This window comes from Muscardinus avellanarius (genome assembly GCF_963383645.1).
Source record: "Muscardinus avellanarius genome assembly, chromosome: 10".
Taxonomy (NCBI): domain Eukaryota; kingdom Metazoa; phylum Chordata; class Mammalia; order Rodentia; family Gliridae; genus Muscardinus; species Muscardinus avellanarius.
The window spans coordinates 32,620,738-32,636,723 of NC_137796.1; the positions used below are offsets into that span (position 1 = coordinate 32,620,738).

Below are 15,986 nucleotides of genomic sequence, written 5' to 3' on the forward strand. Positions count from 1 at the left end.
TAAATAAAATTTTTCTATAATAGAACATCATTCATCTATATACAAGGTTTGATAGGAAATATGAAGTAAATTTGATGTACTAAAATCTTCTTTCCATTTATGTGCTATATTATCATTTCCTTTACTTGAATAACTTGCTTATAAATGTCTTTTGGTATTAATGGATCCATATCCAACTCTAATAAAACACACTAATTTAAAAATACAAACATTATCTGCTATTTTGATATCAATATTATTTTTTCAGCTACTTTATAGCCTAATTTGGGCAAGAGAAAAATACAATACGTAGGTAGCATTTATATTCAAATATCCACATTCAAAGACTAAGAATTAATGTAATACTTAAATTATCGACAAATAAATTTACATGTGTTCAGAGTATAATAGTTTTATTTTTTTTTTCTTACGTCTGCAAAAAAATGTGCTCTTTGGGCTTGTCTCACTTTGAATCGTTTGATTTTCTGTTGGATCCTTTTATCTTTCAAAAGTTGCTGTTCTGTGGCCCATTCACAGTGAAGATAGGAGCTAAAATTTTTATAAAAGCAGTATATTAGAATGCTATAAAAACATGTTGTTTTAAGATGCAATTTTAATTATAATATCCAATGCAAAGTATTACCTTCAACTTAAAATGTAATCAATTCATTTAATTTTAATAGACTTCATATAGTTTCTAAAATAAAGTCATTGTGATCCTTATATCCTAAAGAGATTGTAGTCTAAAAGTCCACAATTTTCCATATACAAGCAAAATAGTAATTAAAAAAAGTATATTGCAAACCAATTTATCTTTTATTTTTTCACTACAATGGTACTGTAATGACCAGAAAGCTAACTTATTTGAAAACCAATGGAACTTTATTTAAAAGCTTTCATCAAAGCATAGAGAAAATTTGCAAAATGTAAAAAAAAAAAAGAAAAAAAACCCGAATGATATTTTTCTCAATTATTAGCTTCTTTTAGTTAATGGAGCCAAGTCCAAAAGTGAAATTTAATTAAATTAATTTAATTATTTTGTGGTACTAGGGATGGAACCCAGGGGCATTCTACCACTGAGCTACACCCCCAGCCCTATTTTTCTTTTTTAGGTACTGGGATGGAACTCAGGGGCAGCACCTCTGAGCTACACCTCCAGCCCTATTTTTCAGTCTTTTTATTTTTGAAACAGGGTCTCACTGAGTTGCAAAGGGCCTCGCTAAGTAGCTGAGGCTGTCCACAAACCGTGATCCTCCAGTCTCCCCCTCCAAATGCTGGGATTACAAGTGTGCACCACCATGCCCGGCTATTTTTTAGTCTTTATTTTTGAAACAGGGTCTCTCTGAGTTGCAAAAAGCCTCACTAAGTATCTGAAGGTATCTGCGAACAGTGATCCTCCTGTCTCAGCCTCCCAAATGCTGGGATTACAAGTGTGTGCCACCACACCCAGATGAAATTTAAAATTTTCAAGTCAAATCATCACATTGTATACCTGTTGCAATAATCTAAAGATCTAAATTTTTATAAAAGAAAAAACAGAAATTTTAACATATTAATACAATAAATAATAAATTTATAAAATCATATTTTATAGATACCTACATTTTAGTGTTAATAAATATTTTCTGAAAAAATTAAATCTTAACATAAAAAGTTTTCACAAAGAGCCTTTTTATTTTTAATGATTTTTAAGTTCATATATTTATAATAATTATCATTAAATGTAAAAAAAATGTCATTTTAATTCAGTGTTTGTATGTTAACTTATCTTTAACAAGTTTCCATCAGTTTTCTAACTCATATACTTACTAGTTCTTGTATTTTACAAAAAATTCTTCTGTATCAATCATCACTCCAGGTGATATCTATAAAAATAAAATTAATAATTATGACTCTTAAATAGGATATGGAATATAAAGTCTGAAACATAATATATTACTACTTACTTCCTTTTTTACAGTTCTAGAAGATAGTATTTTGTCTACAATTGCAGCATCTTCTTCACTTGGATTCTCCTAGTGAGAGAAGGAAAGAAATATCTGATGGAATACATTGTGAAAAGTCTTTTACTTACTACCTTGTGTGTTTATGAACACACTAAAATTAAACATTTATTTAGTACATGTGCCTGACACTATGTTAAACATTGAGAATTAAAAATATATGTATCATTATTGTTGCCTTTGTCAATCTTCTGCATCATCATCATCATCACCACCATACTAAACATACTGTGCTTTATAATATACTAGGCATTATTCTAAGCATTTTTCGTATACTATCTAGTTTAATCTATTATCATCTCCAACATATTATCTCTACTATTATCTTCTGCACTATACAAATCAGAAAACTCAGGCATTGATAGGATAAGTACTTCCCCAAGGTTTAAGCTTATTCAACTAGTGAAGGAGTACTAGACTCATGAAGCAGATAAGAGAAATTAAAAAACATTACAGAAAAGTACATTTTCAAGACATACAGGTATCAAAACATGGCATTCAAGCCGGAAGTGGTGGCGCACGCTTGTAATCCCTGCGCTTGGGAGGCGGAGACAGGAGGATCGCTCAGGTTCGAAGCCAGCCTCACTGGCTTATGAGACTTTTGTTTCCAAATAAAAATATATATAAAAAAATAGGTCTGGGAGTGTAATCCGGAGGTAGAAGGGTTTCTAGGAACCCCAATACCACCAAAAAAACCCCAAAACAAAACAAAACAAAATCATGGCATTCAGGCAACTATGTTCATAAGGCAGAAGACTAAATCCTTAGAAGTGGCAGGAGATTAAGCCAGAAAATGTAGGTAAATGGCTTGTTTATATACTGTATGAAAAATGCATTAGTATTTGAGATTTAAAGAAGTTTCCATAGAAAAGTAGTATGAATAGATTTATAATTTAGAAATATTCTACAATGGATAATAAACAGTTTGGAAGAGTTTCAGGTACACATTTAGGAAGTAAAAAATATGATAAAGTAAATGAGCAAATCAAGAAAAACATGGACAGGTATGAATTCCTAGCATTTAAAAATTCATATCAATTTTAAATATATTATTGTCATAATCTCAAATATATCTTACCACAAATAATTGTAAAGGCTGTTCGCCAGGTAAAGGAGCTGAATTCTTTTTTATTTTCATAGAGCCTTTAACCTCTTCTTCAGATTGTTTCCCTTCTGCATCTTCTGCATACTTTTTTCTTTTAATTTGTCGATTTGATCTTCTTTTCTGTAATGAACCACAAAGATCAGGTTTATGTAAATTTATTTTTAAATAAATTAAAAATCTTGACAACAAATATTTTAAAAAATATTGCTCCTAAACTTGGCAAATTTGTATGTCCCCCCAATCCCTTTTTATTTTGAAAGAGTATCTTCCCTAATTTGCAGAGGGTCTCATTAAGTTGCTGAGGCTGGCCTTGACCCTTTGATCCTCCTGTCTCAGCCGCCAAAGTACTGGGATTAAAGAAATGAACCACGGTGCCTGACTTCTTGTAATTTTCTTTCTTTTTATGGATTGAACTCAGGGAATTCTGTCTCTGAGCTACACTCCCTTACCTACTTTATTTTTCAGTTGAAACAGGATCTCACTAAGTTGCACAGGGCCTCACTAAGTTGCTGAGGCTGGCCATAAACCTGCAATCCTCCTGTTTCAGTCTCCCAAGTACTGGGATTATAAGTATGTGTTACCAACCCGGCTTTTTCATTTTGATTCAAAGAAGATTGTAATTTGTCCATTGCCACAGGCTTAAAATCTTCCTAAAGTTTTTCTTTCCTACAATTTCAAGTATCAAAGATACATTTATTATTTTTCTTTAGACATTTTAAGACAAATATTCTCTGTTGATGCTTAAAATCTACTTTATAGCTTGGGCAAAATGTAACTCATTAGGTAATACCTTTTTATTGCTGTACTACTTTTCTTTAGAAACAATTATTAAAAAGATTGAAAAGATAAAATTTTAACTCTTTTTACACCTTGAGCAATATGTATTTTAAATTATAGATACATTCATATTTTTGCCCCAAACCTAAAAAGTATATCAGGATAATATTGGTTAAATAATTAATTGGGGACATAAATCTAGAAGAAATTAAGATAATTTTTGTAAAAAAAAAAATTCAAACTGTGTTTAAAACCAGAATAAAATAATATGAAATATTTCAAAAGAAACACAAAATATTTATTAAATCCACTGAATACTTTTTTTTTTATGCTGGTACTGAGGACTGAATCCAGGGTATTCTAACTCTGAGCTACATCCCCAGCCCTTTTTTATTTTGTTTGGGAACAGAATCTTGCTAGACTGCTGAGAATCTCACTATATTACTGAAACTCCTTGACTATTAAGTTACTGAGGCTAGTCTTAAAGGCATGTGCCACCATGCATAGTTGTAACATAATTTTTTAAAAATCCGAGTAATTTAAAATCAGGAATCAAATGTACCTGGTTTACTTACCTCCCTAAATATATAATATCTGTTTCCAAGGTTTCGTATTTCAAGGAGAATTTCATTTATTTATTTATTTATTTATTTATTTATTTATTTATTTATTTATTTATTTTGGAATGGAATCCAGGAGCATTCTACCCCCAGCCCTATTTTTTATTATTTATTTTGAAACAGGGTCTCACTGAACTGCAAAGGCCTCACTAAGTAGCTGAGGCTGGCTTCGAACCTGCAAGATCCTCCTGTCTCAGCCTACCAAATGCTGGGATTATAAGTGTGCACCACTATGCCTGGCTCCAGGAGAATTTTAAAAACCAAAGTTCTCCCTAGAACTCCAAAAGGTCAAATTGGTTTTAAAATCCCACAGGGTTCGATTACTTTTTATTTTATACTTTTATTGGTGCAATGTAGTTATATATCATAATAAGATTCAAAGTGATAGAAATATGCACAAATCACTTGTGAATTTCCCTCCACATTACCGTTTCTTTTTTTTTTTACTTCTCTAAAATTTCATAGAGTGAAGACATTTCACCAACTGCACTATTGCTCAGTATTTGGTAAATTATTTTCTGTTCCATTTTCTTCTATATAGTTAGCAACGTCCATGACACTCCTAAGCAATAGAACCAGCAAAGTATCCTATATGAGTTATCCTTTTGATTTCTACCAATGTCTTTTATTTGGCAGATCTTTGCTTCCAAAGCTATGACAAAAATAGCTGAGAAAAGGGGAAGGGGCAAATTATTTGTGTTTAGTAAGGTTACAGTAATGCCATTCTAACATTATGACTCTGCCCTTTTCTCTTATGAGTAGAGGAATAATGAGAGAAAGAAAGGCAGTTTGTGGTCAGCCATATGTAATGAAGATAACTTCATGCCTCTTTCAGGATGGGTTATACTTTGGGGGTGGGGACTGAACAAGGATGCTGGCAATTAAATGAGAGGCTTCATTCATGCGAGACAAACACTCTACCACTGAGTTATACCACCAGCACAAAATTTGTTTTGTTTGTTTTTTGGTGAGTCTCCATCCATTAGTCATGAAAACATTTACATTTTCAAATGTCAATGGAACATTTTTGTTAATATGGGAGTCAGGAAGATAGCATATAATTATAATAAGAAGGACTTTGAGGAACCCAACTTTCCCATACTATTTTGAAGACACTTAATCTTTATTGTTCCCTGGGGTAGGGGTGGGGAATCTCTGAATCTAGGCTAAAAGAATATTTAGAATTCTATTATGGACATCCTATAAATCTTAATGTTCAAGAATAGTTCAATAACTAAACTGTGACATTTGTTATTATAGCAATAATATATATTACTAATGTCTCATTATACATGACTTCTAAATAATAAAGTTTGAGAATAATTCAATACATTTTAGAAGATTTTGATGTTTTCAGCTATACTATAATTTCTTTTCTGATTACTTAGTCATGCATCTATTAGTACTTTGTAATGCTTCCCCTAGTCCTTAGTAAATAGTAAATGTGTGGTCTGAAAAGTTCTTTTAACCCAGGAAAGTGCACACTCAGATAATTCTTCACAGGATGAATGAGGGCCACTTATTGTAACTGTTCCCTCATCCTATGAAGACTTTTATCTATTAATTAAAAACCATATGAATTGGGAGAATGTAGTTGATTTCATAATAAACTGTACTCCACTAGTACAGAGTAGCATAAGGCAAAGCCATGTAAGGTGTCATTTTCGTCAATCATATTTCTGTCATAGAATATCTTTATTAGTTTTAAAAGATTAAAGGTTAAAAGAATCAAATACTATATTTACAGTTCTAGATTTCCTGCTTATTCCAAAGATTAATTCTTTTTTAGGGGAGAGAAAGGGATGTGGTACTAGGGATTGAGCCCAGGGGCATTTTTAGTACTGAGCTACACCCCTAGCCCTTTTTATTTTGAAACAAGGTCTTGCAAAATTACAGTACACTGGCTTCAAAATTGCAATCCTGCTGTTTCAGCTTCTCAAGTACTGGGGTTACAGGTGTGCACACCTGCCTCCAAAAAAGATTTTTTTATTTCCATACTGGGAATCAAACCCATGGGCATTCCTACCTCCAAGCTACATCCGCAGGCCTTTTTCTATTTTTTAAATTTTGAAACAGGGGCTTGTTAAGTTTCTTAGAGTCTCACTAAGTTGCTGAGGTTGGCTTTGAAATTGTGATCTTCTTGCCTCAACTTCCCAAGTACTGGAATTGATTATAGGGATGTGCCATCATGCCCAGCTTTCTTTTTCAAGAGTTTGAATCCTTATAATCCATGTGGCTAAAAGCTATGATCTTTTTATCATTTATATAAAGATATAATCAGATATATCAATAATATAGATTTATAGTTATTAGAAAAGTCCCCTCCCCCTTTTGTTGTTAAAGCAACACACTTGTCAAAGCAACCTAATACTATATCAAAAAACATGAAAAACATCATGTATATGTTGACCTATACTATCATTTCATTGTTTGGTAATTACATAATGGGAAGATGGCCAGCAATATTCTAGTAAAAATTAAACTAAATTTTCTCATATTGAGTAAGTTAAATATAAGTTGCCTAAGTTAAGGATAACATGAAGAAAAAGCCAGGCCATATAATATTAGGAGCTTCGATCACTGCCCTTACCTCAACTCTTGCAGCAGCCCAGGAGCCTTGAGCCACTACTCTCCCATTGGATAAGAAGCTGCATAAGGAAGAAGAAAGGCCATTCAGGGGCTTTCTGGCCCCATAATTCAACAACTGCCACCAAACCTATGGCCTACAGTCGTATTTAAGTATTAGAAAGCAGAGGGTGGCTTGAATTATTATGACCTTCACTATGTATTTTTTTAACTTCACAGGGGTATTTTGAATATCCACCTATTTTAAAAAAGGTAAAATACACAATATTTATGTCTGTTAGGGGTTTTTTTATACTATCATCAGTTATCTTTTCTTTAATAGAAACAGATCAAAGAAATTATTTCTAGAAATGATTCAACACATTTTCTTTGTTATCTGTACATAATTTTTAAAATTAGTATCTCTATCATTAAGTTCATTCAAAAGCACTTCATAAGTACAGCATAATAGTACTAGATACTTTTCCATGTTAAAAGTCACCAAAAGACTTTGTATTAGTACTTAACCTCTCAGGACTTCAGTTTCATTATCTGAAAAATGAAGGGTGTGAGGAACATATGTAAGTTTCCTCCCACATCGAACATCGTATGGTAATAATACTAAGAGCACAGTTTAATAATGCTGTCCTTTAAATTCTGCTATACAATAAAATGTATTTTTATTACTAAAGTGTAAATATACATATAGCTACCGAAATAATTCTAACAGTGTTTCATCCCTTAGGAAAAAATTTGATACTCACTTGAGAGTCTTGATCTTTGAATGTATGCTGTGACATATGCTCTGCATCAGATATTTCATCTGAAGATTCATTTTTTCGTTTTTGTTTCTTACCCAATGTAATAATGAGTTTTCTGTGTGAAGAGGAAAAATAGTAAATGGTAAGAGCTCTGAATTTTGCCATTTTTGTCAAATTGATATAATAAACTTTCTTCTATTTTATATTATTTGCAGGTCCGGTAAAAATTATAACTATCCTGAAATCCATATGGTATATTTGAAGCATATACTCTATTCTAATGGACTGAAAAGAAATCAGTATGATAGTTAATGTACTTCTATGCACAGAAAGTCAAGTCCTATCACCTGTTTTTTAGGATATATTTTACTTAGAACAATTTCAGGTTGCATAAATATTAAATAAAAATAATTCTTTTAATGTTTTCCAGATTTCAATATAAAATAGTAACTATTTTTCTCTTACTCAATTAAAATTCCACTTATTGTTCTTGAATATCTCCATACCCCTGAATGTCTCTTCTTCTTTCTATCCTAAATAATTTCTTTCTTATTTAAGACAATTTGACAATTTTTCTTTAGTCTATAATTTATATTAAGGTATATCTTACCTTATTGTATATACTTAAGAGTAGAAAATGCATTTGTGTGTGTGTGTGTGTGTGTGTGTGTGTGTGTGTGTGTGTGGTGATGGGGATGGAACTCAGGGACACTCTATTTCTGAGATATACCCCCAGGCCAATTTTTATATTATTGTTATTATTATTATCATCATCATCATCATCATCATCATCATCATCATCATCATCATCAGTACTGGGGAGAAACCCAGGGGCATTCTACCTCCAATATACACTACTAGCCCTATTTTTCAGTCTTTTTTTTAAAAAAAAAAAAGGTCTCACTGAGTTGTGAAGGGCCTAAGTAGCTGAGGCTGGCCGTGAACCCGGATCCTCCTCTCTCACCCTCCCAAGTACTGGGATTACAAGTGTGCACCACCACACCCAGCTAAGAAATGTATTTTTTAATTATTTTTTGGTACTGGAGACTTAACTCAAGAGGCATTCTACCTCTTACCTGTATTTCCAGACCTTTTACTTTTTTCTTTTGAAACACAGTTTTACTAGGTTGCTGAGAGTCTCACTAGGTTGTGATCCTCCTGTCTCAACCTCCCAAGTACTGGGATTAGGCATGCCTTACCATACCCAGCAAAAAGTCTTATTTTTCTATTTCTATAGTATACATGTGTCAGTATATCTTAAATGTACATTTGTTATTGTTAATATTTATATACATATCTAAATAGATATATCTAAACTAAAACTGTGGGGCTTATGGTTTTTGGGGTTGTTTTTGGTATTGTAAAATGAAACCAGAACATTCTATTTCTCTATATCTCTAGTTCTTTTTCTACTTTTTAATTTCATTTTTTTGTGGAATTGGGGATTGAACCCAGGGACATTTTACATCTGAGCTATACCCACAGCCCCTTTATAATTTTTTAAATTTGGAAACAGGGTTTCACTAAGTTGCAGATGGCCTAAGTAGCTGAGGCTGGCCGTAAATGTGTGATCCTCCTATTTCAGCCTCCCACGTACTGGAATTAAAGAATGCACCATCTTGCCTGGCAAGTCCTTTTTATATTTTGTTTTGAAACAGGGTCTTGCTGGTTGCTGAGAACTTACTACTTGTTGCAGCTGTCCTCGAACTTGAAATCCTACTGTCTCAGCCTACCAGGTATTAGGATTATAGGTGTATGCCACCACACCCAGCCTGTGAGTTTTTTCTTGATGAGAGGTAGAAGTACGAAGCTCCCACATTTTCTTACCTGCCTCAACAGTACCATTCCTATTAAAGCACCATATTAATCATAAACAATACTACTTGCTAATTAGCAAAATTCTATTCTAGATATCTATATTCTCCAAACTCAAAACTCCCCAAATATTTTCCAGTATAGTATAAAAGAAAGATATCAGAATTCTTCATCAATTACTTATTAACATGGGAGAAACTAGAGATTAAAAGCATATATTTTAGCTGGGTTTGGTGGTACAGGCTTGCAATCCCAGGATTTGGGAGGCTGAGACAGGAAAATATGGGTTCATAGACAGCTTCAGCTACTTAGTGAGGCCCTTTGCAACTCAGTGAGACCTGGTTTCAAAATAAAAAATAAAAAATTGAGCAGGAGGTGTATCTCGGAGGTTGAATGTACCTGGGTTCCACCCTCAGACCCACAAAAAAAGAAGAAGGAGGAGAAGGAGGAGGAGGAGGAGGAGGAGGAGGAGGAGGAGGAGGAGGAAGAGGAGGAGGAGGAGGAGGAGAAGAAGAAGAAGAAGGAGGAGGAGGAGGAGGAGGAGGAGGAGGAGGAGGAGGAGGAGAAGGAGGAAGAGGAGGAGGAGGAGGAGGAGGAGGAGGAGGAGGAGGAGGAGGAGGAGAAATAGGATGCTCTCCCTAATATGTGAAAGCTAGGGAGAAAATGGGTCATAAGAGGAACTCTAGATGAAGGAGATACTATAGCTAAATAAGGCAAACTGAAGAGATGGGAGGGGGAAAAAGAGAAATTCTCTAATATTCATGATGTACATTAACAAACATATCAAAGTCAATCACTAAGACAAACATGAGACGGAGGAAGAAGGAGGGAATCGACGGGAATTGGGTAAGGGCTAACTGGGTGATGTGTGCATGTATGCCTCCACCATCTTGTACTCCATTAAGATTTATGACTACAATGTACCAATAAAAAGTTAAAAAAAAAAAAAAAGAAATTGTCAACTACCAGGTGTGGTGATACATGGCTGTAATCCCAGTATTTGGGGAGGCTTAAACAGGAAGATCACAGGTCTCAGGGTAGCCTCAGCAACTTAGCAAGATCCTATTTCAAAAAAAAAATTTTTTTTTTGGTGGTACTGGGGTAGAACCCAGAGGCTTTCTACCTCCAGGCTACACTCCCAGACCTATTTTATACTTTATTTGGAAACAGGGTCTCACTAAGTTGCTAAGAGCCTCACTAAGTAGCTGAGGCTGGCTTCGAACCTGTGTGATCCTCCTGGCTCAGCCTCCCAAGCATGGGGATTACAAGCGTGCGCCACCACGCCCAGCTCTATTTCAAAATTTAAAAACAAGAGCCTGAGCCAGGCGTGGTGACTCACGCTTGTAATCCCCAGCATTTGGAAGGCTGAAACAGTAAGATCGTGGTTTGCAGACACCCTCAGGTACTTAGGCCCTTTGCAACTCTGTGAGACCCTGTTTCAAAAAACAAAGAATAAAAAATAGGGCTAGGGGTGTAGCTCGAAGGTAGAATGCTCCTGGGTTCCATCCCCAGTACAAAAAAAAAAAAAGCCAGGAATGGTGGCACACACCTGTAATTCCAGTACTTGGGAGGCTGAGACAGAACTATCAGATTCGAGACCAACTTTAGCAACTTAGTATGGCCCTCAGCAATAACGAGAACCTATTTACCTATTTCAAAATAAAAGACTAAAAACAAAATTAGGACTGGGGGAAGTAGAACACCTCTAGGATCAAGTCTCAGTTTCACCAAAAAACAAAACAAAACTCAAGAACCTGTGGACTAGAGGAAAAACTCAGTAGTGAGAGTGTTGGCCTATTGTCTACTAACAGGCCCTAGGTTCAATCTTCAGCACTACACACACAAAAAGGAACTTTAAAGCTGGGCATGGTGGTATATGCCTGTTATTTCAATACTTGAGTAGCTAAGATGGGATGATTGCAGGTTTGAGGCCAGTCTCAGCAACTAAGCAAGACTCTCTTTCAAAAAAAGAATAAAAAAGCCTGAGGATGTAACTCAGAGGCAGAATTCCCCTGGGTTCAATCTCTAGTACAAAAATAAATAAATAAGTAAAGTAAAGCTGCCTGTTTACTGAACATGGTAATACATGCCTGTAATTTCAACTACTTGGGAAACTGAGGCAGAAGAATCCCAAGTTTGATGCCAGCCTGGGAAACTCAGCAAGACCCTGTCTTAAAATTAAGAAAAGAAAGGGTTTGGAGTATAATTAAGTGAAAGAACATTGGTCTAGCAGTACTGTTAAAAAAGAAAACAAGAAAAAAAGGAAGAAAGGGGGAAAAAGAAAAGAGGTGAGAAAAATAAAGCTATTTGTTTAAAATACAGATTCTTCATGCGAAACTAGCAGAGAAGTGAAACTGAGAGCCATTCTACAAAATAACTATGTACTATGCTTTAAAAGTAAAAATGTCATAAAAGAAATGAAGGAATTATCTCAAATTAGAGGTGATTAAAACATGACAAGAAAATAAAATGTGGGATCCTGAATTGGATTTTGGTCAAGAAACAAAAGCAAAACAATAAAACAGAACAACATTTACATGGGGATTAGTTAATAAGATTGTATAAATGTTTATTTCCTGGTTTAGATAACTATGCTATGGTTACATAAAATGTTAACATTTTGGGAAGCTGAGAGAAAAGCTCAAGGGAATTCTGACTTATTTTTACAAGTCTAAAATTATTTCAAGGCTGAGACAGGAGGATCACAGGTTAAAGGCCGACTTCGGCTACTTAGTGAAGCCCTCTGCAATTTAATGAGACCCTGTTTCAAAATAGTTCAAAGGTAGTTCAAAGGTAGAATGCCCTTGGGTTCCATCCCCAGTTCCGAAAAAATAAATAAATAAATAAAAATAAAACAATTCCACATACACAAGATTTCTGGGTCCTAACAGCAGGCTTCTGATCTAGGAAATGATAGTGATATGACTTTTTAAATATTCCCCCAAAGATGGTGACACTCTATGGTTTGGAAGCTCAGATCAATGGTTAGGTTAGCTAGTGTAGAAAACTCTAGGAATAAATGTTCAAGATAATACAAGTATCATATTTATAGAACAGTTAAGGTTTCCAAGTGCCTTTGCCTACAATATCTCACTTGATTCTAAGAAAAACTCTACACCTAGGGAAAGCTCAGTTTCAAATGATGAAACAAACTGTCACAAGTCTACTAAAAAAAATAATACAGGTCCCTTTATTCCTAGATTACTATGCCCAATATATCTTAACTTATTTTAAAATAAAATGGCACGTACATTTCAATCAATCAATAAAGTGATGTGAGTGGAGCATGAGGAGGCAGGCTCGTAATCCCAGTACTTGGGAGGAGGCTGAGACAGGAAGATCATATGTCCAATGATAGCCTCAGCAAAGTAGCAAGACTTAGTAATCTAGTGAGATTTTGTTTCAAAATAAAAAGTAAGCCAGAGCTGGGTGTGGTGGCACACACTTGTAATCCCAGCATTTGGGAGGCTGAGACCTAAAGATCATTGTTTGCAGACAGCCTTGGCTACTTAGGCCCTCCAAAATTTAGTGAGACCTGTTTCAAAAAAAAAAAAAGAAAAAATAGAGCAGGGGGCGTAGCTTGGAGGTTGAATGCCCCTGGGTTCAATCCCCAGCCCTGCAAAAAACAAAAAACAAAAAACAAAAAAAAAAAGTAAAAAAGGGCTGGAACACAGCTCTGAGGTAGAAGAATGCCTTGGGCTCAATACAAAATAAATATTTGATGCCAATAAACATGATCTTATAAATAAGTGAAACTATATTATCTGTAAATTATTAACGGTAAAGTTTATCTGACTTTGGTGTAATCAGAAATATCTGTTTGTACAATGGCAATGGACAGCCATAAACATTATCCTGGAGGAATTAGTCCCAAAATAAAATTTCATTATAAATATGTTCTTCAGCTGGGTGTGGTGGTGCATGTTTATAATCCCAGCATTCGGGAGGCTGAGATGAGACTGAAGTATCGCAATTTTACTGAGTTTTTTTTCACATAAATAATTACTAAGGATGCACTATCAATGAAGTATTAATTAGTTGATACAATTTTTAGGACAATTAATTTTTTTTTCTTTTTTTGGTGGTACTGGGGTTCCTGGAAGCCCTTCTACCTCAAGGCTACACTCCCAGACCTATTTTTACATTTTATTTGGAAACAGGGTCTCCTAAACCAGCGTGCCCGGCTGGCTTCCAGCCTGCATGATCCTCCTGTCTCTGCCTCCCAAGCGCGGGGATTACAAGCATGCGCCACCACGCCCCGCTTTTTTTTTTTTAATGTGCAAACAGAGTCTCTGAAGCCAGCACAGCTGGCTTCGAACCTGAGCAATCCTCCTGTCTCCGCCTCCCAAGCGCGGGGATTACAAGCCTGCACCGCCATGCCTGGCTGAACAATTAAATTTAACTGTGTGTGCGTGGGTAGGGTGCTGGGGATCAAATCCAGGGGCATTCTACCTCTGAGTTATACCCCCAGTCCTACTTTGTTTGTTTGTTTGTTTGTTTATTTATGGTACTTGAGATGGAACCCATGGGCTTTTCTACCCTGGGGCTATACTCTCAGACCTATTTTTTTATATTTTATTTGGAATCAGGGTCTCACTAAGTTGCTGAGAGCCTCACTAAGTAGCTGAGGTTGGCTTTGAACCTGTGCAATCCTCCTGTCTCAGCCTCCCAGGTGTGGGGATTACAAGCATGCGCCACCATGCCTGGCTCTTTATTTTTACTTTGAAACTGGGTCTCACTACCTTGCTAATGTCATCACTATGTTGCTGAGGCTGGCCTCAATCCTGGGATTCTCCTGTCTCAGCCTCCCAAGTCCTTTTTAATTCTTTTTTTTTTTCCGGGTCTGGGGATGGAACCCAGAGGCATTTGACCTCCGAGCTACACACCCTGCCCAATTTTTTATTCTTTATTTTGAAACAGGGTCTCACTGAGTTGTGGAGGGTCTCACTAAGTAGTTGAGGCTGTCCGTGAACCGTGATCCTCTGGTCTCAGCCTCCTGAATGGTGGAATTACAAGCGTTTGCCACCATGCCCGGCTCTTTTTAATTCTTAAAAATATTTTTTTTTCCAGTCAGGTATGGGTGCATGCCTATAAATTCAGGATTTGGGTTTATAGACAGACTTGGTGCGTGTGTGTGTGTGTGTGTGTGTGTGTGTGTGTGTGTATACACACACACATATAATGGTAGTATACCATTACTGCCAGTGGTAGTAATGGTATAAATTCAAACAATGCATTTTTACAAGTGATTTTTACTTATCATACATCAAGAAACAATTAAGTAATTGTGTTATATTTTACTCAAGGAGATGTTATTTCAAAGTTCATATTATTTTGAAAAAAAAAAACCAGCATTGGCTTATATGTAACTATTAATATGGAGTGTAGACAGGCATGGTGGCACACACCTGTAATCCCAGTAGTTGGGAGGATGAGACAGGAGGTTACCAGGTTCAAGAACAGCTTCAGCAATGTAGCAAGATTCTCAGCAACCTAGGAAGACCTTGTTTCAAAACAAAACCAAAACCTAAAATGGATAGGGGGTGTAGCCTAAAGGTAGACCACCCCTGGGTTCAAAACCCAAAGTCAAAAACAAGACAAAACAAAAACCTCAAAACACAGGCCTCAGCATCTTATTAAGACTTCCAGCAACCTAGCAAGATCTTGTTTCAAAACAAACAAACAAAAAAAAGTACTTGGGGTATAACTTCGAGATTGAGTGTCTCTGGATTCAATCACCAGTGCTATCCACATACACACACAAAGAAAGAAAAATACGGGAACGTGCAGTAACAGTTTATTTTTTCCTTTAAATTGTATTATATGAATGGAAATGTCTCTCTAAATATGTACTTGTGGACATAAATATTACTTTAAAAAATGCACACATCTAAGTATGTGTATATGTAGCTCTTAACAAATGTTATTTTCTTCTTTCTTGGATTTCTTTCTTTCTTCCTAGTAGTGGGAATTAAATTTAGTGTGCTCTACTACTGAGCTACATCTCAAGCCCTTTCTGTTATTTTTTAGACAAGGTTTTGCAAGCCTACTGCCTCAGCCTCTGTAGTGGCTGGGATTATAGGCATATACCACCTTTCCTGGCTCCTCTTTCATTTTTGAAGATTTTTTTTTTGCTGGTACTAGGGGTGGAACCCAGAGGCTTTCTACCTCCGAGCTATACTCCCAGACCCATTTTTATATTTTATTTGGAAACAGGGTCTCACTAAGTTGCTGGGAGCCTCACTAAGTAGCTGAGGCTGGCTTCGAACCCATGCAATCCTCCTGTCTCAGCCTCCCAAGTGCAGGGATTACAAGCGTGTGCCACCATGCCCGGCTTCATTTTTGAAGACTTAAAGACTAC

The 15,986-nt window shown here is 35.6% G+C and overlaps 1 protein-coding gene across 7 annotated transcripts in view; it reads right to left on the minus strand.

Annotated features, from left to right (window-relative positions):
- CHD9 (chromodomain helicase DNA binding protein 9) overlaps positions 1-15,986 on the minus strand; it is a gene marked incomplete at both ends in the record, with an annotated part of 198,204 nt that overhangs the window by 124,857 nt on the left and 57,361 nt on the right. For all 7 annotated transcript variants that reach the window (XM_080702508.1, XM_080702507.1, XM_080702506.1 and 4 more), the window contains 5 exons: positions 411-528; positions 1,789-1,844; positions 1,926-1,994; positions 3,061-3,207; positions 7,814-7,925. In XM_080702508.1, the coding sequence (XP_080558634.1) occupies positions 411-528; positions 1,789-1,844; positions 1,926-1,994; positions 3,061-3,207; positions 7,814-7,925 (502 nt within the window). The remainder of the gene's footprint in view (positions 1-410; positions 529-1,788; positions 1,845-1,925; positions 1,995-3,060; positions 3,208-7,813; positions 7,926-15,986) is intronic.